This window comes from Chanodichthys erythropterus, chromosome 1 (genome assembly GCF_024489055.1).
Source record: "Chanodichthys erythropterus isolate Z2021 chromosome 1, ASM2448905v1, whole genome shotgun sequence".
Classification (NCBI taxonomy): domain Eukaryota; kingdom Metazoa; phylum Chordata; class Actinopteri; order Cypriniformes; family Xenocyprididae; genus Chanodichthys; species Chanodichthys erythropterus.
This window is the reverse complement of record NC_090221.1, coordinates 915,475-940,742: the sequence shown is the minus strand read 5'-3', so window position 1 is coordinate 940,742 and position 25,268 is coordinate 915,475. Positions and strand designations below refer to the sequence as shown.

Genomic DNA, 25,268 nt, shown 5'->3' with positions numbered 1-25,268 from the left:
TCGTCTTTTCATCAGATTCAAAAATAAATCAAAAATATCTGCTTCTCCAAATTTCTCATTTCACTTAACCCATCTGTAACGATAAAACACTCATTCACACTAGTTAATGACATATACACTCTCTATGCATTTTCCCCAACTTAACACATACAAAACATAGAGTCCAGTCACTCTCATACTCACTCACACTAGACACACATGACTATAAACTGCTCACTTTCAAAGTTGCTTTTGGTGTTAAATCTAAAAACACATCTTTAAACTTCACATTGTTCTGTAGATCTTTACTTAGTTTCTTGCATGATCTTTTATTCAGTCTCAAAGCATATCTGTTCACTATAATTATTTTTCACAAAAGTCAGCTGGGTTGTTTTGGTTCTAGTCTCATTGCTTTGTTTTGTTTAAACTTTAGCAGACTGATAACAGACAAACAGAGTGTCCTTGCCTCTACCCCAGCCATCTCTCTCTCTTACTGCACAAATAATCAATTCAGCAGCCTGTAGAAGACTGTAACTTAGACTGAATTTAACATCAAATTACTATACATAACCCTTGGTCAAATCTAAATGTTTTAACTTTCAAATAAAGAAAACATTACCACCATCTAAATTATGTTATGCCAGTAGCCATTTTTGAGGGTATCTTTAGTTTAAATGCTGAATGCACTTAACTTTCTCTTGAATCTGCAATATCAGTCTTCATCTTTAACACCACCATTGCCTTGGAATTATCCTCTGCCATGTCTAATGACCTGCAGGAGTAAAAACTATGATAGAGACACATTAGTTCAAAATCACACAGCCTCATGAATTCAGGGATTCATCATCCTGCTGAATCCTAAACTTCTATACAGTTCTTGCCAATAGGGCAACCAACATCATGTTAATAAATTTTACTCTGGTCTCCCCAGAAATTACGGACAATCACCTCATGGTCTCAGTCTGCTCTTGAAAGCTCATTCCCATCAGCTCTATATAAATACTCTTTTTCCTCAGGGTCTTGTCCCCTGGCATAGTTGCTTGTCACAATGAAAAACAAGCCCTCTCGGGAATGCGGTTTCTGGTGAGTGGTATAGAGGAGCATTTTTGGGTCAGACTGCTGTTCTTCTCACAGGTCATTCCCCCTTCATGATGCTGCTGGCCTCACAGACATCCTGCTCAACTCACATACCCATCTCACATAAACACCTCCCTCCAGGGTAGATGCCCAGTGGCGGCGGCAACCCCCTGCCTTAGGTTGTCCTTGTCTGGCCAAAGAGGATCTTACCCTTCATTGAGAAATCACCTCGTGCACACTGGTTACCGCTCTTTCCCATCATTCCAGATCTTTGACCGTTTTCTTCACCAGAATCAGGTGTTTTCTGGAGCTTAGGGAAGTTGCATTCAAGAGCCACCAGAGCCATTGGACTGCCTAATAGTGTTAAAACATGGAGACAGGTTAATGACAGCTGTATTTAATCACTAAAATCATTAGACTGTGCATTCTCTCAGCAGCAACATATCAGTGCTGAGACTGTTCAAAGTTAATTTAATTCTCACAACTGTCCATTCAGTGTAATGTTCTGCTACATCTGTAACCGGAGCCATCAGCCCTGCACATGGTGGTGACAAAGATCAGACAAAAAAGTTACTGGTCATAAAAGAAATTCATCAAAATAGTCGCTTCTGTCCTTCAAGGTCTATATTACTAATTTAAAGACCTCTTTACACTCGTTGAGTTTTTCCTTTAACAAATTTAAAAGTTAATTTCCCTCTTCATGGCAATCATTTCTTTTCACATCTCTGTGTCCATGATTTTCAGCTGAGACACTGTGCTTCACTATAAATAGCTTGTTATCTCTTATGACACAAGCTCAGATAGCAGCATTTAGCTGACTTTGAATGAGAGAGACTGAGGATTTCAGGACTGGTACTCTGCCTTTTATAACTTTTGACATCAAACTTTATCTACTGTCTTTTGACTCTGGCCCAGCTTAAGACTTTGCCAGAAATGACATTCATTTCCAAATAAACAACTGTTTATATTTGTCTTTTACTCACACATCATGGAAATTAGAGGTTACAAATTTCCAGTCAGGTTGAGTCTTTGTTACAACTGGCAGTCTCATTTTTCCTGCCATTTAACTTTTGACCATCAAAAACCAAACATTTAGACATTAAAGGTCCAAAATCATTTTAGTCATTTTACATTGTGATAGCGATGCACTCATCACATAAAAAAAAACATATTTTAGACTGTTCAACCTTTTTCCCCAAAGTTAAACATTCTTTTAGAATTTTCATTTTCATAAAATTAGTTTTCTTTTCCTGCTATATTTCCCTTCATCATAGCCACTTATCTCACTATCAAATAGTTAGTTTGCAGATGCAAAACATATTATCAATATAGTTTCTACTGTTTTGCAGAACCACAGTATTATTTTAATCATATTTCTACTACTTGGTTGGACTGACAGCCTTGTAGCTGCTTTCTCCTTCAACCATTCTTATATAAATTGTAGTTCTCTAGACATCTAATGTCATGCATCCATTTAATGGATGAATAAACAACACTTTTTGTAAGTTACGTTCACATCGAACTTCTTCACATGCCAATTCTTTTGCATTAACCTTCTTTCCCTTCTGTCTGCTTCGTCTAGCCTACAATCTATTGTCTGCTTACATTTCACACACACACACCGCGCTCACACAAACACAACATCATCAAATCGCAGTTCTCTTCAACTCATTCCCTTATGACCTTAAGTCTTATGACCACTCAACGTTCCCTCTTCTGGGAAAACATAATACTTAACTAACTTTTCCTTCATTTTTATAGTGTTTTATATTTTTCTGTTTTTCTTCAGGTTTTTTTTTCCTTTATCCTGCACTTCCTCCTTTACCGGTTACACTAACTGTTTCTGCAGAGCTCTCCGCTCTCTCTTTTCTGCTTCCTGCAACCAGCCGTTCACACGTTTTCTTTTCCAGCTGGGAAATTGTGATACTTGATCAATTTGTCTTTGTCCTGTAAACACACACGACCATACATTTTTCTCATTTGAAAATACACAGGTACATTATATTTTACAACATTTTATCGCTTCACTTTTTGCAAGCTTGCTCTGGGATTCCCCATTTTGACTCTCCCGGCTGTGTGGACTTTAACTCTTCGGTGCACACCTAATAATCTGCGGACGTCTCCACCAGATCCGATTGACTGCCCCAACCGGACGAGCTTGAGCAACTGCTCCACGACCTTTTTGACCCAAGGCCGCACGGGCTACTTACAGACTTAAGCGCTTAGACAAACGCTGTTACTGCACTCGCGATCAGTTTTGGGGACGTCTTGATCGCCCTGCTTTTGGTTATCTAAATTGTGTTATGCAGCTTCGTACAATCTGCTTCGGCGGACCTCCCAGCGTCCACAGACTGCCCCTGCACACCACAATTCAAATTTTCTTTCCCAATTCACTGTTACTGTTACTGATTATTTAAATTGTGTTACACAGCCTCGTACAATCTGCTTCTGTGGACTCAAGCGCTTAGACTGTCACTGCTATCACAAATTTAATTGGGCCCTATCCCAAATAAATTTTGTTCCAGTATGACCCAGCCTAGATTTATTACCCCAAAATCGGTAACGGGTATCGCCGATTGCAAATCTTCCACCGTGGAAAACGCTCTTACTGCCCCTCAGCTTCCACAGACTGCCTCTCTGTGCACCACAATTCAAATGTTTACTGTTACTGACTACCGACTATTGCAGTCGATCTCAATCCCACAAAACCCCCTGGACCGCGACCACACAGCCCAGCCGGAGCCACCAAAATGGTTTGTCCCGGTTCCTAATTACTTATTTACCAAATCATAAATTCCCCTTTCTTTTTTTTTTTACTTTTTCTATTCGAAAACTTATTTTACCCACATAAACTCATATTTAAATCACTTAAATCACAAATTGTTCAATTTTTCCTGTTTCCTAATCTTCCAAATTTTACCAAATCACACTTACTCTTAATTCCCCATAAAATTTAAATTTATCTCTTACCAGAGAGTCGTGTAGCCACCTGGGTTCGTTTTCTGATTCCAGTGGTGTCCCCCTCTGGACCCTGGCGGTCGGCCCCTCATCCCTTAATCTATTCGGGGAAGGGCTGAGACTACTATTAAGTCCAGGATGATCAGTCACCGTCCGCTCTCGGGTCCAAAAGGCACATCCATGGAATCCCACTTTCTGACACCAAATTGTTGTGGCAAAAAAATCAACTCCGACTCTACTGCATCAGAGACAAACACGTCCAATTGTCTTTAAAGCTTTTATTTCTTGCAAGAAAGGTCAGACTGGTCATACAGAAACACAAGTAGCTGCAGAGTGTAAGACAAAGAACGAAAGCTTCCCCTCACTTTTATATCTCTAACCTCCAAGGCCGAAGCCTCTATCCTTTTACCATATTTGGAACATCTCTTAGTGGCTGTAACTTTCCACACATTGTTAGCACAGACATATTTTTAACATACATCTTGCATTTCCCATATCTTGCTTTCTATTTCTGACATCCATTTTAACACTATGTTAAACATTACCACTTAAGCCAACATCATACCATGTTCCATAAGCATCATATTTCACAAGAATACAGGTAAAAAGCATATGAAAAATTAAAATTTCCACAACAGTAGATTTTCAGCAATGTTTTGATCACATTGATACTTTAAGGACCTTAGACATTCATGCATTAAATGTGATACAGTAGGCTCTATCGGGTTGAGTTAGCAGAGGATGAAGCACAACAGTGTTGGTATTATACAACACATTGGTTTATACAGTTGCAGTCAAAATTATTCAACTCCCTTAACCTGCAAAACATTTTGCTGCCGAAAACAAAATTTTATGAAAACTATTAATCAAACGCATCAGTAAACTATTATACAAAGTTTATTAATATGCATTTGATTGATTTAGAAAATGTAAAGTTGATGAAAAAAATCAAACTGGCTCTAAACATTTTTGTACAAAATTATTCAACCCTAAAAAGTCACATTTGTGCAGAATCATCTATTCTTTATAACCTCCAATAAACGCTGCCTGTAAGTGCTTAGAAGCTTCTGTCACCTCTCTACTGCAATCTTGGCCCATTCCTCGCTTGAAAAAACTTCCAGATCACTGAGAGTCTTTGGTTACAAATTCCACCAAATATTTTCAATGAGATTTAAATCTGAAGACTGTACAGGCATTTTTCAGATTTTCAGGCCACTCAAGAACATTCACGACTGATCCCTGAACCAACGCTTAAATTCATTTGGATATACATTTGAAGTTGTGGAAGAATATTTTATGGAGGGATGTGACCAAACTGGAACTTTTTGGACCCATTGATTTGCGGTACATCTGGTGCAAAAAAGGCAAAGCTTATGAGCAGAAGAACACCATCACCAGAAGAACACTGGTCTAGTCCAGTCCAGTCTTGTTATGCAAGTTGTTTGTTGTTGCAGGAAGTAGAAATCTTGACTATATGAAGGACATCATGAATTCTTTGAAGTATCAAGCCATTTTGGCAAAGATGGTGATGCATTCTGTGCAGAGACTGAAGCTTGATGATCAATGTACTTTTCTTCAGGACAGCTGTTCCAAAGTATACATCCATATGTACTAAGCTTGGTTATATTTGGTAGAATTTGTAGAAAGCATTGGTAACATGAAAACCAAAGACTTTCAGTGATCTGGAAGATTTTTCAAGTGAGGAATGGGCCAAGATTGCAGTAGAGAGGTGACTGAAGCTTCTAACCACTTACAGGCAGCCTTTTTTTGGATGTTATAAGGAATAAAAGATTCTGCACAAAATGTGACTTTTGGGGGTTGAATAATTTTGCACACGTATGTTTAGAGTTTTTTCTTTTTATCAACTTTACATTCTCTGAATCACTCAAATGTGTATTAATAAACTTAGTATAATAATTTACTGATGCCGTTGATTAATTGTTTTCATAAGATTTTGTTCTCAACAGCAAAATTTCTTGCAGGTTAAGGGGGTTGAATAATTTTGATTGCAAATATGTTTTATGATTAGTTTTTTTTTTTACATTGTAGTACTCTTCAACTTCTTTTGCATGTGTAATTGCAAGAAAAAATAGGTGAACCACTTGCAGAATCTGTGAAAATGTGAATAATTTTAACAAAATAAGAAAGATCATACAAAATGCATGTTATTTTTTATTTAGTACTTTCCTGAATAAGATATTTTACATATAAGATGTTTACATATAATCCACAAGACAAAAAATAGCTGAATTTATTCAAATTACCAGGTTCAAACATTTATGAACCATTGATTCTTAATACTGTGTGTTGTTACCGTAGGTAGTGGTCTCTGCAGCGTCCCCTATGGGTTTGCTTCCCCAGTGTAGTCTAGCTTACTTAGTGGGTATTTCGGAACAGCAGTAGACTCTCTCTCGTTTCCCTTCAGGAAACGAGGGTTACATACGTAACCGAGATGTTTTTCAGCATCTTTTGGATATTTTAACCCTATGTATACTATTTATGTAAAAAATATTAAATAATGGAAAATATATGTAAATCATATTGTAACATATTGTATCATATTGTAAATAGTTGTATATAAATGTTCCACATAATTCTGTGATGTAATTTATTTGTCTTTCAGGCTAAATGATTGTGACTTAACAGACAAAAGCTGTTCAGCCTTGGCTACAGTTCTTGGATCAGATACCAATCTAAAAGAGCTGAACATGAACAATAATAATCTGTGTGATTCAGGAGTGAAGCTGCTCTGCACTGGACTGAAAAATATAAAGTGTAAATTGAAGATACTGAGGTAAGTTGTATTAAAATATTTTTAGATATTCTTCACTTTTAAATATATTTGTCATGACATCTCTTGGAATACGTTTTCTCTCTCTCTCTCTCTCTCTGCTAATGTAGGTTAAGCCGCTGTTCTATGACAGAAGAAGGTTGTTCTACTCTGACTTCAGCTCTGAAATCAAACCCATCACACCTGAGAGAGCTGAACCTGAGCTGGAATAAACTAGGAGACTCTGGTGTGAAAAACCTCAGTAATCTACTGATGAACCCACAATTCAAGCTGGAGAAAATACAGTTAGTATCATTATACTGTAGAGCAGTTACAATATGATTTAATTTTACTTTTTAATGTCTAACATATTAAAATTGTCTGTGCCTTTTTGTTTGCCTCCATATTCAGTTGAAAATATATTCCATTACAAGTATTTATATTAATCTGGTAATTTTTAGAATACCTTATTAATAAGCTGAATGTTGCATTTTCCTCTCGGTTCTAGACTCTCTAACTGCAGAGTAACAGAAGAAGGTTATAAAGCTCTAGCTTCAGCTCTGAGATCAAACCCTTCACACCTGATAGAGCTGGATCTCACAGGAAATGATCCTGGACAATCAGGAGTGAAGGAACTCAGTAATTTACTACAGGATCCAAACTGTCAACTGAAGACACTGAGGTGAGATGGGAATTAATAAAAAAAAAAAAAAAAAAAAAAAAAATGGTAACACTTTATTTCATGGGTCCAGAATAATGCATTAATTAAGCATTAATTAATGATTAACTTGTTCACAATTATGCATTAGTTAAGCATGGACACAATAGTAATTAATGATTAACATATGGTAGGGCATATTATCCATTGTTTACAAATTATTATACATTTGAAAGATACACATTTATGTTACAAATAAACAAATAACCTAGTAATTAATAATTAACTGAATGTGCTTACTGTATGAATGGCAGTTTAGCCTTAATTATTGGCTTATTCTGATTAATAATCTTAAATATCACTCAATAAGTGGCATAATTAATGAGGATATAACTTTCACTTTAGAATAGGGAGTCAAATTGTCTTTATTAGTACTGTATTAATGGCAGTTTAGCCTTTATTATTGGTTTATTCTAATCAATAAACTGGAATATCACTCAATAAGTGCCATAATTAATGTTATAATGTCTCAGGTTACGCATGTAACCATGGTTCCCTGAGAACAGGGAACAAGACATTGCATCTTAACGCATATGGGGAACACCTTAGCAGGAACTGGTGTCTGAAACGCTATCAAATCACGGCAATCGTATTGGCCGGCGACAGCCTATGACGTCATTACTAGTGCGACCCGACCGCACATAAGGGGTGCCTAGAGAACAAGTCATCCACTTATCGTCTGAAGGGACTGTTCAGCAGGCGGCCCGAGGCATTGCAGGGAGACGCAATGTCTCGTTCCCTGTTCTCAGGGAACCATGGTTACATGCGTAACCTGAGACGTTCCCTTTCAAAAGAGAACTTGCATTGTGTCTTAACGCATATGGGGAAAGAAATACCCACGCCGCCATGTTGAGGGGAGGGCATGCCAAAGAATGGCTGTGACAAAAATCAGAAACAGTATAAACTGACATGCCAAGAAACACTCCTCCTAGGGGTCGCAAAGGCTGTCAGTGACAGCATTCCCTATGGCCACCACCCAAGCTATAAGCCTCAAAGAGGCCTACCAAGGCCACTCAAAGGCTTGGAACCACAACTTCAAACAGAAGGGGCCCATTTAAGGGAATGTGGCCAGGGAGCCGAAAGGAGCCCCGGCCAGTCACTTCTCACCCTGACTGCCACCAGGGAGGCTGACCTGGTCCTACTAGTAGAAACCTTGTCTGGCCAGCAACCTGTCTGTTACCAAAACAGAATCACGCTAGCCTCCAGAGGAGGGGTCCTGAAATAGGGACTGCAAAATGGCAGTAACTGGAAATAACCAACTCCGACTGGATGTAGAGACGGGCATCCTGGGGAGCAGAACTTAGCATAGCGATTAGAACCCTTGCAATCGAGGGGAGTTACTCTGCTCGACCTAGGATCTACAGAGCGCTTCTTAATAAGCACTCTTGAGGCTGAAACTAAATAGGGTTCCTAAAGAGAGATGTACCTCCAGCCCCAACAGGAACTGATCGATCAAGGGAGATCTTACTAAAAGAACCCTTTAAACCTAAATAGCCGCATTTCCACTGTCATTTCCGGGGCTTGATCGTGCCTCATCGGGGCTTCCTCGGGGCCGGCGGCCAGGGTTTTTTGGCCTGCCAAATACCTTGGTCCAAAGCAGGGCCAGCTCGGGCTTGAGGGAGTGGTTACGAACAAAGGCGGAGTTTATCTGTGTGTGGAGATGGAGGCGCCATGGATGATTACATGTAGGTTACCAGCTAACAGCATTAAAGACTTTTAAAATCAATTTAGCTCAAAACTCACTTTCAGACAGCAGCAAGTGTTTGAAATAACTTCTGTTTGTGATCCGATGTGGATTCTGATCACCAAGACTATGGATGCTATTACCATATTAAACATGGTAAATACGACGGCTCAAAGAAATCAGACAAATATACATAGGCTATCACAATCATGTATTTATTTTATCTGTCAGCACGTCTCGTCTCTCGACGGAATATCCATATTCAGCTCTGTATATTTCATAAAATAAAGCAACTCCATGTTTTCGGGATTCCTCTGTTTCTCTGTCACTGGAGAGAGCGCTAAAGCTCCTCAGGTTGTATTTTTGGTGGAAAATTTGTAGAAATTACTATTCTTTATAAATATGATGTAAACATACTGTCCTATGACTAGAAATAAACAGAAACAGACACGACTGAATAAGTACTCTCATAACAAAAAACCCATCCTGCTTCCCTCGGGAAGAGACAGACAAACGAGAGTGGAGCTTTCCTCGGCAGGGAAACGCTCACAACGTGGGCCGACAGAACTCTCACAACGTGGGCCGACAGAACTCTCAAGCACTGGGCATGCATGCTCTAACAAAGCATGAGTCAAGTGTGTTACCAGGTAACTATACATGGATGTGCACACTGACTGAAACGTCTGTAAACAGCCATTCTTACCTTTTGAATAGCACTTAAAAAAAAACAGTCTTTTGTCTTTATTACACTAGTGCAGTAATTGCTAAAATAATTAAATTAAATTAGTGAAACTAATTAAACCAGCACTAATTAAACATAGTTACTAGCTTCTAAAACTAACATGTTGCGTGACCTGCCATCTCTATCTGAATTAAGTCCATTCTGATAGTCCTCAGATAATTAACTAACTTAGAGAATACTTATCACACAAACATTAGACATATGTCCAAAGAAACATTGAAATGTCAGGTTTTAAATATGTCAAATCAAAAATATATTCTGTTTATGTAATTTGTTTGAAAAGCGATAGATGTCAGTCGTTCATGAGTCATCTCATTATACTCTAATGCGGCCATGCCCACGGACCACGCACAGCTTTAAGATGCAAATTCTGTGGTGATACATGCAACAGAGAGTGAACGCTGCATCGGCTTGGAAAAATGTATCAAGCTTGGTCAGATTCATACGGAGCCCCGCACATCACCTATAGGAGGAAAAAAAACAATCCGTGCCTCGGTTTTTAAATCCGTTCCCACAAATTCATAATCCGTGCGCACGCTTTCGCAATCCGTTCCCACTGTTTTGCAAAAACTGTACTCACGGATTCATTTTAGAAGAACATATACTTTACTACAGTAAACTGTAGTGTATATTGTAGAAAACTTAGTGCAATATTGGGTAAAGTAATTTGTTTATATTACTAGAGGCTAGTTGTTATGTTATCACAACAACTATAGAATTACCACAATAAATTAATTCAGGTACTATATATGGTTCAAAAACACTATAATATTTACTATAAATTACTATAGTATTTTTTCACATGGGCCAGGTACATGTTAATGAATCTTATTATTTTATTGTGTATTTTTCATCAAATTATATTAACTGCAGTGACTCTCTATCAACGGGTAGCGGAATAATAAGAATGTGCGTCAAAATCTTGTGTTTATTTGTTATAATCTTAGCACTTTATTATTATTGCCCAATAAACCTGGCATTGTGACTGACTTTTAATTTCTTTGCTCCTCTTTTCTTCTAAATGCATGTAGCCTAAATGTAACAATAGGCTAATAATAATAAAAACAACAACAACTATTATTATTATTTATTGTATTTATTATTTAAATTAATTTTTTATCAATTATTTTTATTCATTATTTTTATTATTTATGGCTATAAATGAGTGCACTTAAGACAGAATGTTTATCGTAAAATAATTAATTAATTATGCTTTATTTAAAAAAAAACTTTTTGCAGTTTTAGAAATGTTTGTAGCTACTAGGCTATTCAGTCTTAACATGAAGACCTGTTTTGGTGATTTTATTATACTAAGCTTTTTACCCAAAATAGACTTTAAAAGATAAAAATAATGGAAGAGCACGACTTTCAATTTCATTTTGATCGAGGATCAGCTGCTTCAAGCCGATGATTGTGAATGGTAAGGTTTTTTTTATTCTTAAGTTCTTTATTCTAATTGCGATATAGTGTCTGTGAATATTTTAATACAGATATTTAGGCTTTGTAATATAACAAATAATACATAAAATGTCATAGAGGTAATATGAATGTTTAGACGATTTCTTTGGCCTGTTTTGAACAGATTATGAAGTGTTTGTGAAATAGTTTAGTGTCATATGAAAGAAGATTTTGTTCACAATGAATAATGAAAATTCAGCTTTGCACCACAGAAATACATGATATTTTAAAGTATATTCAAATAGAAAACCATTATTTTAAATTATAATAATATTTCACAGCTTTGCTGTTTTTTTAATGCAGGCTTGGTGAGCACAAGACTTCTTTAAAAATTCTTTCATTTTCTTCTATCTCACAGATTTGAGAATCATAGTGACCAGATATTGGCCCACACTGGACTGCATGCATATGATACTGAGTTCACTGACTGGAAGCAGGAAAGGTTTTGTTTTGTTTTTTCGTTTTTTCTTCTTTTTCTCCAATGCATAGAAACACCAAATGCCAGGTATGTGATGTTCACATATATTTTTGAACAGGATTTATTTCCAGGTACAACTGTGTACTAAAAATGTGTATTTGATTCTTTTAAAACTATTTTAAATAAAGTACAAACAAAAAATTATATATTTTTGTCATTGCATTCTTTCTTAGTTCACTCAGTCACATTCCTGACTAAATGGCTCATTATGCAGCTCATTAGGGGCAGGGTCTTTATCTCCTCAGGTGTGAATCACAGCATTATTCATGAAGATTCACGCCTCCTCGCATATGGCCATTCTAAACGAAAATTGTCTTAAAAATTTAAAATACATTTCGGAAAGTTTTCTTCGAGTATGACCCTGTATCATGTAATAAAGTCCAGAATTCTATGTATGGCACTTCTCCCTGATAAGCGTGTGCACACATCACCCAGAGCGAGAGCCAGAGCATGCCCATCAACATGCTTCATCCGGGTTACAGAAGCCAAGAGATTTTTCAACAGTGTCACCAAAGAAGTGTGTTTTTGGTTGTGAAGGAAAGATGACCTTTTTCAGCTTCCCAAAGAAACCAGCTTTAAGGGAACAGTGGATGCAGTTTGTTTTTTCGGGGCAGCAAAGGAGTTGTGCACATATTTTTGTTTGATCCCAGAATGTCTGTGATGAATGTTTTGTAAACAAGTCTTAGTTCGACATTGGATTTGCAGATCGCAGGCGGTGAGTAAAACTGCATTAAATGTCTGTGTTTTGTTGGCAATCGGCATGCAGGTGCACATAATGTAAACAACACAAACGTTTTTGTTTCTTTTTATTTATAATGATGTCACAGCTTGCAGACAATCTCTACGCAAAAGCTGTGCATGTTTTTGACTCTTTAGCTCTGTCCACGGCAGGCACGCCTCCAGGAGCTTGGCTTTTTTCGGAAAGAGTTGGTACAGCGTATCCATCTTTTATAAATATGATAAAACTAAAGACTTTTCAGAGATATGAAGGAGGCTATACTACTAGTATTCAAGATTAACATGAGATTGGCAGAAACTGTGTGTTATGTACCCTTTGTGAAATAATCAGTTCTGTAAATGTAGAAATTAAAGTTAAAGCTCCAATCTCCTCCCTAAGATCCAGAGAAAAGTCTGTTGGTGCTTCAGTGATGACTTTGCTCAGAGAAGCTATCATCTCAGCTGTCAATCATGACGTCAAAACCCATGTTTTATAGCATCAAATAACTAACTTAAAACAAACTTATTTAACCCTTTACCTATATGTTCTTCTTTAACCCTACATTTATAAGAGCCAATAAATACTGAAACCAAGTAGCACAATAATTCTTTTTGCATTCAAAATCAGAGACCTTACACGTTCAGATCATGCCTCTATCATGCTCTTGTTGCATTATGTTCACTCTCTAATGAGTCTTAACAAATTGAGTTTACAACAAAAACAGCCAAAATAGCTAACTGTAAACAAATATGTAGATTTCACATGGTGGTTTTGCTCATAACTTAATGAAAAATGCAAAGATCAAAGATCATGGCACCATTTATAGCAGATTCTCATGATTAAAATAAGCCCAAAAACAACATAATCTGTTGTGTTGATCACGAGATATTACTCCCGAGATGTGTAATATATATTCATAAAAACATGTCTCTCCTCTTTCCAGGATGCAATGTATAATCCAATGTTTTGGAACACAAACTAGGTATCATTGTAAAGTTTAGAAAGTCAGCATTTTTTAATAATCTCTTAAGGAGTGCCAAGTAGTCCCTCTAAACCTGAGTGCACCACCTGCTGGCGCCACCTAGCAATGAAAAATGTTATAATCATATTTTTCAAAACTGCTGCCTTGATCAACAAAAAATGTGTCATTTGAAAGCTTAAGGTGATGATACACGTGGCAACTTTTTGAGCAATGTTGCTGGGCAATGTTGCCATCAACGCCATCAAAACCTGATGAGACACAGGGCAACTAATTAGGGCAACAGACAGTTGGCAGCAACTAATCAGAGAAGAGGAAATCTATTGCCAACCCAATAAATACCTTATTATAAACACTTGTTAGGCACTTTATTTCAACTTTTCAAATATTTTCTTAGGCATTTATTTTTAATAAAAATTTTCGCATCTGATTTGTGATAGGAAAAGGGAGAAGATCGAGTTCAGCAAAGGCGTATTCGAACCCGCGTCGATCGTATCAAAAGCTATTCATGTGCCATACGCCATAAAGCCTAGGCTACTACAGACATTAAACAGACCCCGTCTTTTTAGTATATAACTGAAAACATTCACTGGCTTAATTACAGCTTACACACATTACTTCAGACAGTTGTTGGTATTTTAAGAAATTTATGAGGTAAATTCCCTGTTTTGGGTTGACGCATGACAACTTACTAGCGTAAAAAGATAAAAGTTCACACTCCTTTTCCACACTCCACTGCTGCTGAGAGGCTGCCATCTTGTTTGAATTTTTTCTGAAATCTCCAAATCAGTCACCTGATCGGCTGCTAACATTCTGATTGGAGGATCTCAAAAAATTGCCCACGACCGATCTAATGTATCCAGATATAAATTTGTTGCTCATTCTCAGTGGGAAAGTGCCCATGCAACATTGCTCGGCAACATTGCTCAAAATTGCCCTATGTATCATCACCTTTAGAGTCTGAACTTTACAATGTACGTAGCCAATTTGATTAACTCATAAGTACTGAGTTATTTGCTGATAAATATAATTTTTTTTTACCCCAAATTTATTCAACTAAAAACAAATATGTAGATTTCAAGTGGTGTTTTTACTCATAACTTCATGAAACATGCACAGAGATTGTAGAAAATGCATTATTGTGATAGAAAATGCATTATATGATATTGCACAGCATTATTTAAAGCAGATTCTCACAATTAAAATGAGTTGAATCAAAATAATCCCTTGCCTTGATCATGAGATATTCCTCAATGGAGGAATGATTTTTATTCATTACTGGGCATCAAGATCTAAACAATAAGGCTTCCTTGTGTAATGAAGGGTCAGTAGAGTGTGGATCCATTTGCAGCTTTTTATTAAAAGGGTTTACAAAGCAGACAGGGCAAAGGCAGAGTGGTCCGGAGGAGGGGCCAAGGGAGCCACATTTGTGACAGAGTAGGAGACACACGGTAATTAGTAGGCAAATCTAAACTATAAGATACTAGAGTTTTTTGTCTGATAATTTGAAAGGGCCCTACAAACCTGGGACTGAGCTTTCTGCATGGAACTCTTAGCCGGAGGTCTCTAGTGGACAGCCACACCCATTGTCCCACGGTGTACTGGGGATTGGGACGACGACGTCGGTTGGCCTGTATCTCCTGTCTCCTTACGGCGCGCTGCAGGTGATGGTGAGCTTGGTCCCAGGTCTCCTCGCTTCTTTGCATCCATTCAGTGACTGACGGTAGGTTGGATGGTTCCCCAGACCAAGGAAATAACGGAGGCTGAAAGCCCAGGATGCATTGAAAGGGTGTGATGCCAGTTGCAGGTTTTTGTAGGGAGTTTTGTGCGTACTCCGCCCAAAGCAGGTAGCAACTCCAGTCATTCTGGTTGCGATGGCAGTAAGTGCGTAGAAATCTGGTTAACTCTTGGTTCATGCGCTCAGTTTGACCATTGGACTCTGGATGGTACCCTGAGGTGAGGCTGACGTTGATATTGAGATTTTTGAAGAAAGATGACCATACCCGAGAAGTAAACTGTGTCCCTTGTCTGACACAATATCCTCGGGTAGTCCATAGAAACGGAACACATAATTGCATAGCATCTCAGCTGTCTCGAATGCTGTAGGTAACTTGGCCAGTGGAATGAGTCTGCAAGCTTTAGAGAAGCGGTCGATGACTGTGAGGATGGTAGTGTGTCCCTGAGATGCTGGGAGATCGGTGACGAAATCAATGGCTATGTGAGACCAGGGGCGTTGCGGAATGGGCAAGGGTTGTAGCAAACCAGCGGGTGCTTGATGAGATGCTTTGGTGGTTTGACAGGGTGAGCAGTTGGTGATGAAGTGAGAGGTGTCGGCCAGCATGGAATCCAACCAGAACCAGTTTTGCAGCAGATTGAAAGTGGCTGTAACGCCCGGATGGCCGGAGCTAGGGAAGTCGTGTACATGATGAAGTAGTCTGTCCCAAAGCTGGATGGGGATGTAGGTGCGGTCTGGTGGGCATGTTGGCGGAGGTGCGGTCTGTTCGTTGGCATGAGCAATCTCTGTGATAATATCCCACTGAACTGGAGCGAGAAGTAAGGTATCTGGGATGATATTGTCTGCGTCCGCTCCACCTCCTCATGTTGGCGAGATAACGTGTCCACCTTAGTGTTTTTAGAGCCTGGCCTGTATGTTACCACGAACTGGAACCGTGTAAAGACCAAAGCCCACCTGGCTTGTCGTGGGTTGAGACGTTTGGCGGAGTTTAGATATTCCAGATTTTTGTGATCTGTGAGAATGGTGAATGGATGTCTTGCTCCCTCCAGCCAGTGCCGCCACTCCTCCAGAGCCGCCTTCATGGCTAGTAATTCCTGATTGCCCACATCGTAATTACATTCTGCTGCCGACATTTTCCTTGAGAAAAAAGCACAGGGGTAAATTTTTTCTGGATTACCTTGCCGTTGAGAAAGCACGGCCCCTATGCCCATGCTGGAAGCGTCCACTTCCATAATGAAAGGGAGTTCAGGGTCTGGATGGCGGAGAATGGGTGCTGTGGTGAACCGTTCCTTCAATTCTTGGAAAGCCTGTACTGCCTCGGGGGACCAGATGAGACGTGAAGACTGCCGTTTGGTCATAGACGTTAATGGGGCTGCAACGCCGCTGAAGTTTCATATGAACCGCCTGTAAAAGTTGTCAAACCCCAGGAACTGTTGCAGTTCTTTCAAAGTGCGAGGTTGTGGCCATTCCAGAACCGCTTTAACCCTACTGTCATCCATGGCCACGCCCTCACGGCTGATCACATATCCCAGGAAGGTTGTGGAAGTTTGGTGAAATTCGTATTTCTCCGCCTTGTCGTATAATTTATGCTGGATTAACCTTTGGAGTACCGCCCGTACGTGTTGAACATGATCTTCGAAGGAGTTGGAATAAATCAGGATGTCGTCTATGTAGATAATGACCCAGCGATTGAGCATGTCTCGGAAGACGTCGTTCATGAATGTCTGAAAGACAGACGGGCTATTGGACAGCCCGAACGGCATGACGAGAGTCTCATAGTGACCAGTGGCTGTGGAAAAGGTGGTCTTCCATTCGTCTCCTTCTCTGATGCGAATGAGGTTGTAGGCACAACGGAGATCCAGTTTGGTAAAGTAAGTAGCCTGACGAAGTTGTTCAAGAGCTGGAGGGACCAGAGGCAGGGGGTACCGGAACTTGACCGTTATGTCATTTAATCCTCGGTAATCGATACAGGGTCTTAAGCCACCGTCCTTTTTCTTGACAAAGAAGAACCCTGAAGCCGCTGGTGAGGTGGACTGACGGATAAATCCTTTCTCCAGCTCCTCCTCGATGTAGGCTTTCATGGCTGTAGACTCGGGTTGTGATAAGGGAAAGATCCTGCCCTTGGGGGGCGTGGTACCAGGCAGCAGGTCGATGGCACAGTCACAGGGGCGATGAGGAGGTAGTTTGGTGGACTTGCTCTTGCTAAATGCCATGGCCAGGTCGGCATACTCATCGGGTATATTGGACTTTTCTGTATCAATGCCGTGGAGTGAAGCAGCTTGAACAGGTAGTGGGGTTACTGGTTTGAGGCAGTTTATATGGCAGTTTGTGTCCCATTGAAGGATTTGGCAGTCTTTCCAGGAGACATGAGGGTTATGCGTTCTAAGCCATGGTAGACCAAGGATTACAGGGTTGCTGGGCGAGTGGATGACATAAAAGCGGATTTTCTCATGGTGAAGGGCTCCTATTTGCAGTGTGACTTCAGCGGTGATGTGAGCCACTCTGCCTCCGCCGATGGGCTTCCCATCTAGCTCCTCCACTGTCAACAGGGAATTACAGTCTGTTAGAGGGATGCCATGATCTTTAACGAATGATTCTGACATAAAATTCCCTGCGGCTCCAGAATCCAGCAGAGCATGAGTGGTTATGTGGCGGCCATTGACAGTAATTTGGATAGAAATTTTGAAGCAGTTAGCAGAATGGTTAGACTGGTGTAGAGAACTCACCGCTTTGGAACCGGAGGCTTGGGGTCGTACAAGGCAGTTGATCTTGATGTGGCCAGCCTGACCGTAATAGAGACACAGATGAAGTTGACGTTTCCTTTCTCTCTCCTCGGGTTGCAATGGAGTATAGCCGAGTTGCATGGGCTCTGGAGCGGGGCTGGTGGCGGTGATAACCGGCTCGGGCGTCGTGTACGTAACAGATTGTCAATATGAATGGCGAGTTCAATGAATGTGTTGAGCGAGCTTCCTTCATCCCAGCAAGCGAGCTCGGCTTGTAACTCCAATGTCAGACCTCTTCGGAATAGCAATTTCAAAGTGTCTTCTACCCAGGTAGTTTGTTTAGCTAAAGTACGAAAGTTCAGCGCAAACTCAGCAGCTGTTTGTTTACCTTGACTGAGAGCGAGTAGTTGATCGCCTGCGCTCTTGCCTCCCTCGGGATGTTCAAAGACTTCTTTGAAGTTCCATAAGAAATCCTGAAATGTGGGAAATGTGGAGCCGTCATTTTGCCACACCGCGGTGGCCCAATCCAGGGCTTTGCCAGAGAGTAGGGAACACACAAACGCTATCCGACTGGAGTTGGTGGGATACAAGGAGCACTGGAGGAGGAACCCCTTACATCTGGCGGGAGTGCCGTAGAACTTCTCTGGGAGGGCTAGGCGAGGATTGACTGCAGGGGAGGCCATGAAGCCCAGATTGGCGGGAGCAGAGGGCGGCGGCGTGGCGGCTTCGGCAGGACTGAATCGGAGGCCTTGCAGCGTTTTTACCAACTCTTCGGTAAGGGAGGTTAGGTGGTTGAGTTGATGCTGATGCACCGCCAGCTGGTTGGCCTGGGCAGATAATTCAGACGAAATCTGCAGGAGAGCTGCTGGATTGCTGTGCGGCGAAGTCTTCTGTAATGAAGGGTCAGTAGAGTGTGGATCCATTTGCAGCTTTTTATTAAAAGGGTTTACAAAGCAGACAGGGCGAAGGCAGAGGCATAAACAGGGACAGGCAAGGATCAGGGCCGGCGGCAATACAAACACAGTCCAGGAAGCAGGCAAAGATCAGGGCAGGCGGCAATGGGTCACAAGAGATAAACAGTCCAAACGATAATAGGTAACAGTCCACGGGAAAACACGCAGTAATGATCACCTCGGCAAATGCTGTAACTTTTGATTATTTATGCTATCAAAATTTGAACCAGATGCAGCTCACTTGTAGTTGAGCTTCATCAAAAAATAATTTTCCTCCTATCTTATTTTCTTCCTGAATTATTGCATCTCAAATAAGAAAGATATGTAAAATTATAATAAACTATATATATTTATTTGTCTTTTATCAGCAGTTTCTCAGCAAGAAGTGTTCTTTCAAATGATACCCACCTTTTGACTCTCCTTGCTAAAGTTTTGGAGTTATGAGTCTTCACTTTTGTGTATGTCACTCAGAAAAAACAACTGTAAACAACTCTAAAAATGTCTTCAGGTCTTAAAAGGTTAAAGAAAGAACACAATAACTAATATCAGCATGATAAAAACTGCCTAAAATGACAGAAACCATCTTTGGAAGAAAAAATATTTGATGTGTAATTTGACTGTTTCGTTTGTCTCACATTCATTACATTACATGGAGAGGGCAGGGTTTATGACCTATACTACATCCAGCCCCCTGGGGGTGATCAAGACTTGATCTTGGCTTCACTTTTCAGGACTTGTGTGACACGCTTGATGTGGATACTTCAATGGCTAATATGCCCTTACTATATGTTAATCATTAAAGTGCCCCTATTATGGATTTTTGAAAATTACCTTTCATGTAGTGTGTAACATAGTTTTAAGTGAATGAAAACATCCTGCAAAGTTTTAAATCTAAAAGTTCACTGTATATAAAGTTATTGTCTCTCAAAAGTAAGAGTCGACTCTGAGTGAATTAAACAAGTAGTTTGTAAACATAACATAAACTAATGTGACACTTACCATAGAGAATCGTCAGTCATGATTGCCAATCAGTTTCTGGTTGATCGACTATTTCAAACATTTCATCGTCGGACTCAGTCTCGAATTGATACGGTAAAATCGATGATCTTTTCTGTCCTTACTATACATTGTATACAATGTCTTGCAAATTGTTGCTGTCATTCAGTTATGGCAATGGCCGTGCGATGCGCGCAGTAGACCAATCACAAAGGATTTGGCTATCTGACCAATCAGAGTAGTGTAAGCTCATGCAAAGAAAGGGTTTAGAGAGACTGATTCTTCAAACTGCTTCTAACGAATCGTTTACAAACTGAGGTGAAATTAAATGTATATTATGAGAAAACAAATGTTTTTTGACCTTGCATGCATGTAAACCTGTTGTACAAGACTCCCAAAACAATATTATGAACCTTAAAAAAGACATAATAGGGACACTTTAATTACTGGTGTGTTCATGCTTAACTAATGTATAATTGTGAACAAGTTAATCCTTAATTACTAGTGTATTTATGCCGCTTAATTATTAGTGTATTTATGCTGTAACTAATGCATAATTCTGGACCCCTAAAATAAAGGGACCCACTTTATATTAAGTGGCCTTAACTGCTATGTACTTGCATTTAAATTAATCATTTGTTACAATGCACTTATTGTGTACATACATGTTTTTACATTGTAGTTATATTTTAAAAACACCTGCATGTAATTACATCTGTAATTAATTTCTGTAATTACATTTATAATTACACTGTTGACCCATCCCTTAACCCTTACCCCTACCCTTAAACCTACCCATACTACCAAAGCGTTCCCTAACCTTACCCGTATCACACCTCAATAGCAGCAAAAGTGTTTTGCAATTCAATATGAACCCAATACATTGTACTTATTTTTTGATGTAAGTACATAGTAGTTAAGGCCACTTAATATAAAGTGGGACCAAATAAAGTGTTACGAAAAAAAATATATATGCAGGTGGATTATTATATAGAAATATTATTTATAGAAATTATTTATAGAAATATTATTTCAGTAAAAGAATAAGCTCTACAATCTGTAGTTGCATAACTGTTGTTGATAGTGATTTCAAAACAAAAAATCATATAAAATGGTTTTCATCAGCACCATCTGCTGGATGTTTTCATTACAGAAGGTTTAGTAGAGAACTGGATCGAATTTGGATTCATTTTCCCTTTCTGCAGGTTTTTGAGTCCTGCTGCAGATGACGTCTGTCAGTATATTCATAAAGTTGTGGGGAAAAACCCGTTATTCCTGAAAGAGCTGAATCTGAGTATGCGTGAACTAGGAGACACAGGTGTGAATCAGATTGCTGCTCTACTGCAGGATAAACACTGTCAACTTAACACACTGATGTGAGTATTGTTCATTTATTCATCATCTTATGTTACTTTTAATAGTAATGTTACTGTAGCTGATATAATATTTCCAGAGTTGAGGCTGAGTTCACATTATACACTGCCCTTCAAAAGTTTGGAAACACCCTAGAAAAGTGGGGTTTTGGACAATATTGGCATGAATCCTTTTTAATTTGTAATCATTTTGCACTGATAAGGGACAACACAAACTACGAAAACATATTTTATTACATAAACAGTTTATACATAAAAACTTCTCAAACATTTTTGATTCATCAAAATATCCACCATTAGCAGCTTTTACAGCTCTGCATAATCTGGGCATCCAAACTGTCAGTTTATTCAAACATTGACTTGATATATTACTCCAAGCCTCCTGAAGGATTGCCCAAAGATGATTCACACTGGTTGGACACTTCTTACGGACATCATGGTCCAGTTCCTCCCATAGTAGCTCAATTGGGTTGAGGTCGGGTGATTGAGGAGACCATTCCATGACAGACATGATGCCATCTGACTGTTTCCTCTCCAAATAGGATTTGCACAGCTTGGAAGTGTGCTTGGGGTCATTGTGTTTTTTATTTTATATGAAGATGATGTAACTTAACAGAATAAAGAGTTTCTTTTCTTCTCTTATTCCTGCTCTCTCTCTTTCTCTCTCTCTCTCTCTCTCTGCTAATGTAGGTTAAGATACTGTGAAATGACAGATGAAGGTTGTTTTGCTCTGACTTCAGCTCTGAAATCAAACCCATCACACCTGAGAGAGCTGGACCTGAGCTGGAATATAATAGGCAACACAGGAGTTAAGCACTTATGTGACGTACTGAAGAATTCACACTGTAAACTGGAGAGATTGAGGTCAGTAACATTCACATACAAGAAAGAACAAGTGTTTTGATATTTGAATGAAACAGAATAAAGAGTTTGTTTTTCTTTTTTGCCTAAATTTAGTTTAAGCTGCTGTGATATGACAGATGAAGGTTGTTCTGCTCTGACTTCAGCTCTGAAATCAAACCCATCACACCTGAGAGAGCTGAACCTGAATGGGAATAAACTAGGAGACTCTGGAGTGAAAAATCTCAGTGATCTACTGATGAACCCACAATTCAAGCTGGAGAAACTACAGTTAGTATCATTATACTGTACAGCAGTTACAGTGTGATTAAAGTTTATTTATTTTAAGACAATTGAACCTAAGTTACATTGTTTATACTGTAGTATTGCATCTTCTGGCCTTTGCCAGGTGTCACCTAATTAGGTGTCTAACTAGAAAATAATTGCTTTTAAAATATTTGAAAGAATGTACTGATTGTGTACATGTTTTTCTGAAGAAATATCATTAGATTTACATCTGCTGCTGCAATAAACAAATGAGATGGGGGAAAAAAAGTTTAAAAATGAAAGAATAAACCATTGTTTACAGAAAACAGATCTACTGACACTATTACAAGCAGAATATGGGAACTATAGACTAAATGACAGACTATATGGCTGCTGTAGCACTTTAATAAGATGTTCATCATAGATGAGTCATTTTATTTTCTCTTTCTGTCTTCAGTTTGAATAGATGCAGTATTACAGAGAAACAGTGTCTCATCCTGACTTCAGCTCTGAAATCAAACCCATCACACCTGAGAGAGCTGGACCTCAGTGAGAATAAAATAAAAAACTCAGGAGTGAAGCGCTTATGTGACGGACTGAAGGATTCACACTGTAAACTGGAGAGATTGAGGTCAGTAACATTCACATACAATTAACAAAAAGTGTTTTGACATTTGAATGAAACAGAAAAAAGACTTTGATTTTCTCATTTCTCCAAATGTAGTTTAAGCTACTGTGATATGACAGAAGAAGGTTGTTCTGGTCTGACTTCAGCTCTGAAATCAAACCCATCACACCTGAGAGAGCTGGACCTCAGTGTGAATCAAATAAAAAACAGAGGAGTGAAGCACTTATGTGATGTACTGAAAGATTCACAGTGTAAACTGGAGAGATTGAGGTCAGTAAAATTCACATACAAGAAAGAAAGTTGTTTTGAAATTTTAATTAAACAGAATAAAGAGTTTGTTTTTCTCATTTCTCCTAATGCAGGTTAAGCTCCTGTGATATGACAGATAAAGGTTGTTCTGCTCTGACTTCAGCTCTGAAATCAAACCCATCACACCTGAGAGAGCTGAACCTGAGATGGAATAAACTAGGAGATTCAGGAGTGAAAAATCTCAGTGATCTACTGATGAACCCACAATTCAAGCTGGAGAAACTAGAGTTAGTGTACAGCACACTGTACAGCAGTTACAGTGTGATTACAGTTTATTTATTTTAAAATAACTGGACTCAAGTTACATCATTTATACTGTAGCATTGCATCTTCTGGGCTTAGATATTGGTCACAAGTAAAATTAGGTGTCTAACTAGTAAATAATTGCATTTCAACAATGGTGGAAAGAGTACTGAAAATTTGTACTTCGGTACAAGTACTGTTACATTGCTGAAATAATACTCAATTACAAGTGAAAGTACTTGTGTCAAAACAGTACTTAAGTAAAAGTACAAAGTACTCTTCTCAAAAACTACTCAGAGTACTAGTTTTTAGTTACTTTTTAGCCGGTGATGGCACTGCTCCCGGGTCCAAATTCTCTACCAGACGTCCCAAGAAAACAACAAATGGTGCTAATACATAATCACATTGTGACGTAATACTACTGAAAAATTATAAATCTAACCTTTGTCTGGCCATCTGAAATTTTGGTATGAAGATAGTGATTCATCTTTTATAAATCGTTAAACTATTTATGTCTGGGGTGCCGTGAGCAGAGACTGTATTGTATACAACAAGTTTTAAATGCTTAGCTTAAATATGTAATATTAATTAAATAGTGCTCATAAATGGCTGTTGAGATGGAATTCTCAAGTGACCCAGAAACAGCATTCCTTACGTCATGACTTTACAAGCAGTTTCTCCCTAAGCCATCAAACTTACGGTATCAGAGAGAGAATGCCATTCCAGAGTGGAAGCAAATTTTCAGATTTTGATTAAAGATTATGACAACAGACATCTCTTTTGGTGTATTGACTTGCATGGTTTAATTGTTCACGACAAGACTAGTAATGTGCACTAACAAAGTAAGTAGGGTCAATTTTGATTTCATGACAACTTTAAGTACACATACCACAACTGATTTTAATTTAGGCTTTTATTTACATATAACATTGATCAGTTACCATTACAATAATCTCACTTAAACAATGGCTCATTCTAATGCTGGGTGGTATACCGGTTCATATGGTATACCGGTTTAAATTTCGAGACCGATATGAATTTTTCAAAAAACGCCATACCGGTGCGTAGCTGATACAGCTACTGTATCTATTCAATGGCCATGAAGCGCAATGTAGAGTGTATAGAGAACGGACTTCTATTAACTACATACTCTTACACTTATGGAAACAAATTTATTACACAACAATAAATAACTCACAAAACTATCTCTCTTTAATACTGCAAATACCATGCAGAGCAAATTTCCACGATGCAAAAAACACAGATGAAATCACAGAATCCAGTCATAAATAGAACTTACTGTATAAAGCAGAATGTCACAGAATTTAGCAATTTTTGGATGAATAAATCAAAAGTCGGGTTGTACAATGAATCAGATATTGATACAGACTAGTGTCTGTGAATATTAAAGCTAAAAATGACTGCTATTGAAATCTGAAGTTTGTATGAAAGAGCGCCACATTTTTGTCTACTACTACACATACTGAAGTACGCGTGATGCTCACAATGATTTCAGTGTCTGCTGTCTCACTCATTATACATGAACTTCTTCTGCAGAGCTGCCCTTATTTTATGAACATTTCACCTTTTAATTTGATAAAACTATCGACATTTGTCAGCATTTGGTATAACTTGAAATA

The 25,268-nt window shown here is 38.8% G+C and overlaps 1 protein-coding gene across 1 annotated transcript in view; it reads left to right on the top strand.

The window, feature by feature from the left end:
* Positions 1-25,268, top strand: part of LOC137019234 (NACHT, LRR and PYD domains-containing protein 12-like) — a 92,962-nt gene that overhangs the window by 26,436 nt on the left and 41,258 nt on the right. Inside the window, exons 9-13 of the mRNA XM_067384484.1 lie at positions 6,638-6,808; positions 22,032-22,205; positions 22,906-23,079; positions 23,173-23,346; positions 23,439-23,612. Coding sequence (XP_067240585.1) covers positions 6,638-6,808; positions 22,032-22,205; positions 22,906-23,079; positions 23,173-23,346; positions 23,439-23,612 — 867 coding nt within the window. The remainder of the gene's footprint in view (positions 1-6,637; positions 6,809-22,031; positions 22,206-22,905; positions 23,080-23,172; positions 23,347-23,438; positions 23,613-25,268) is intronic.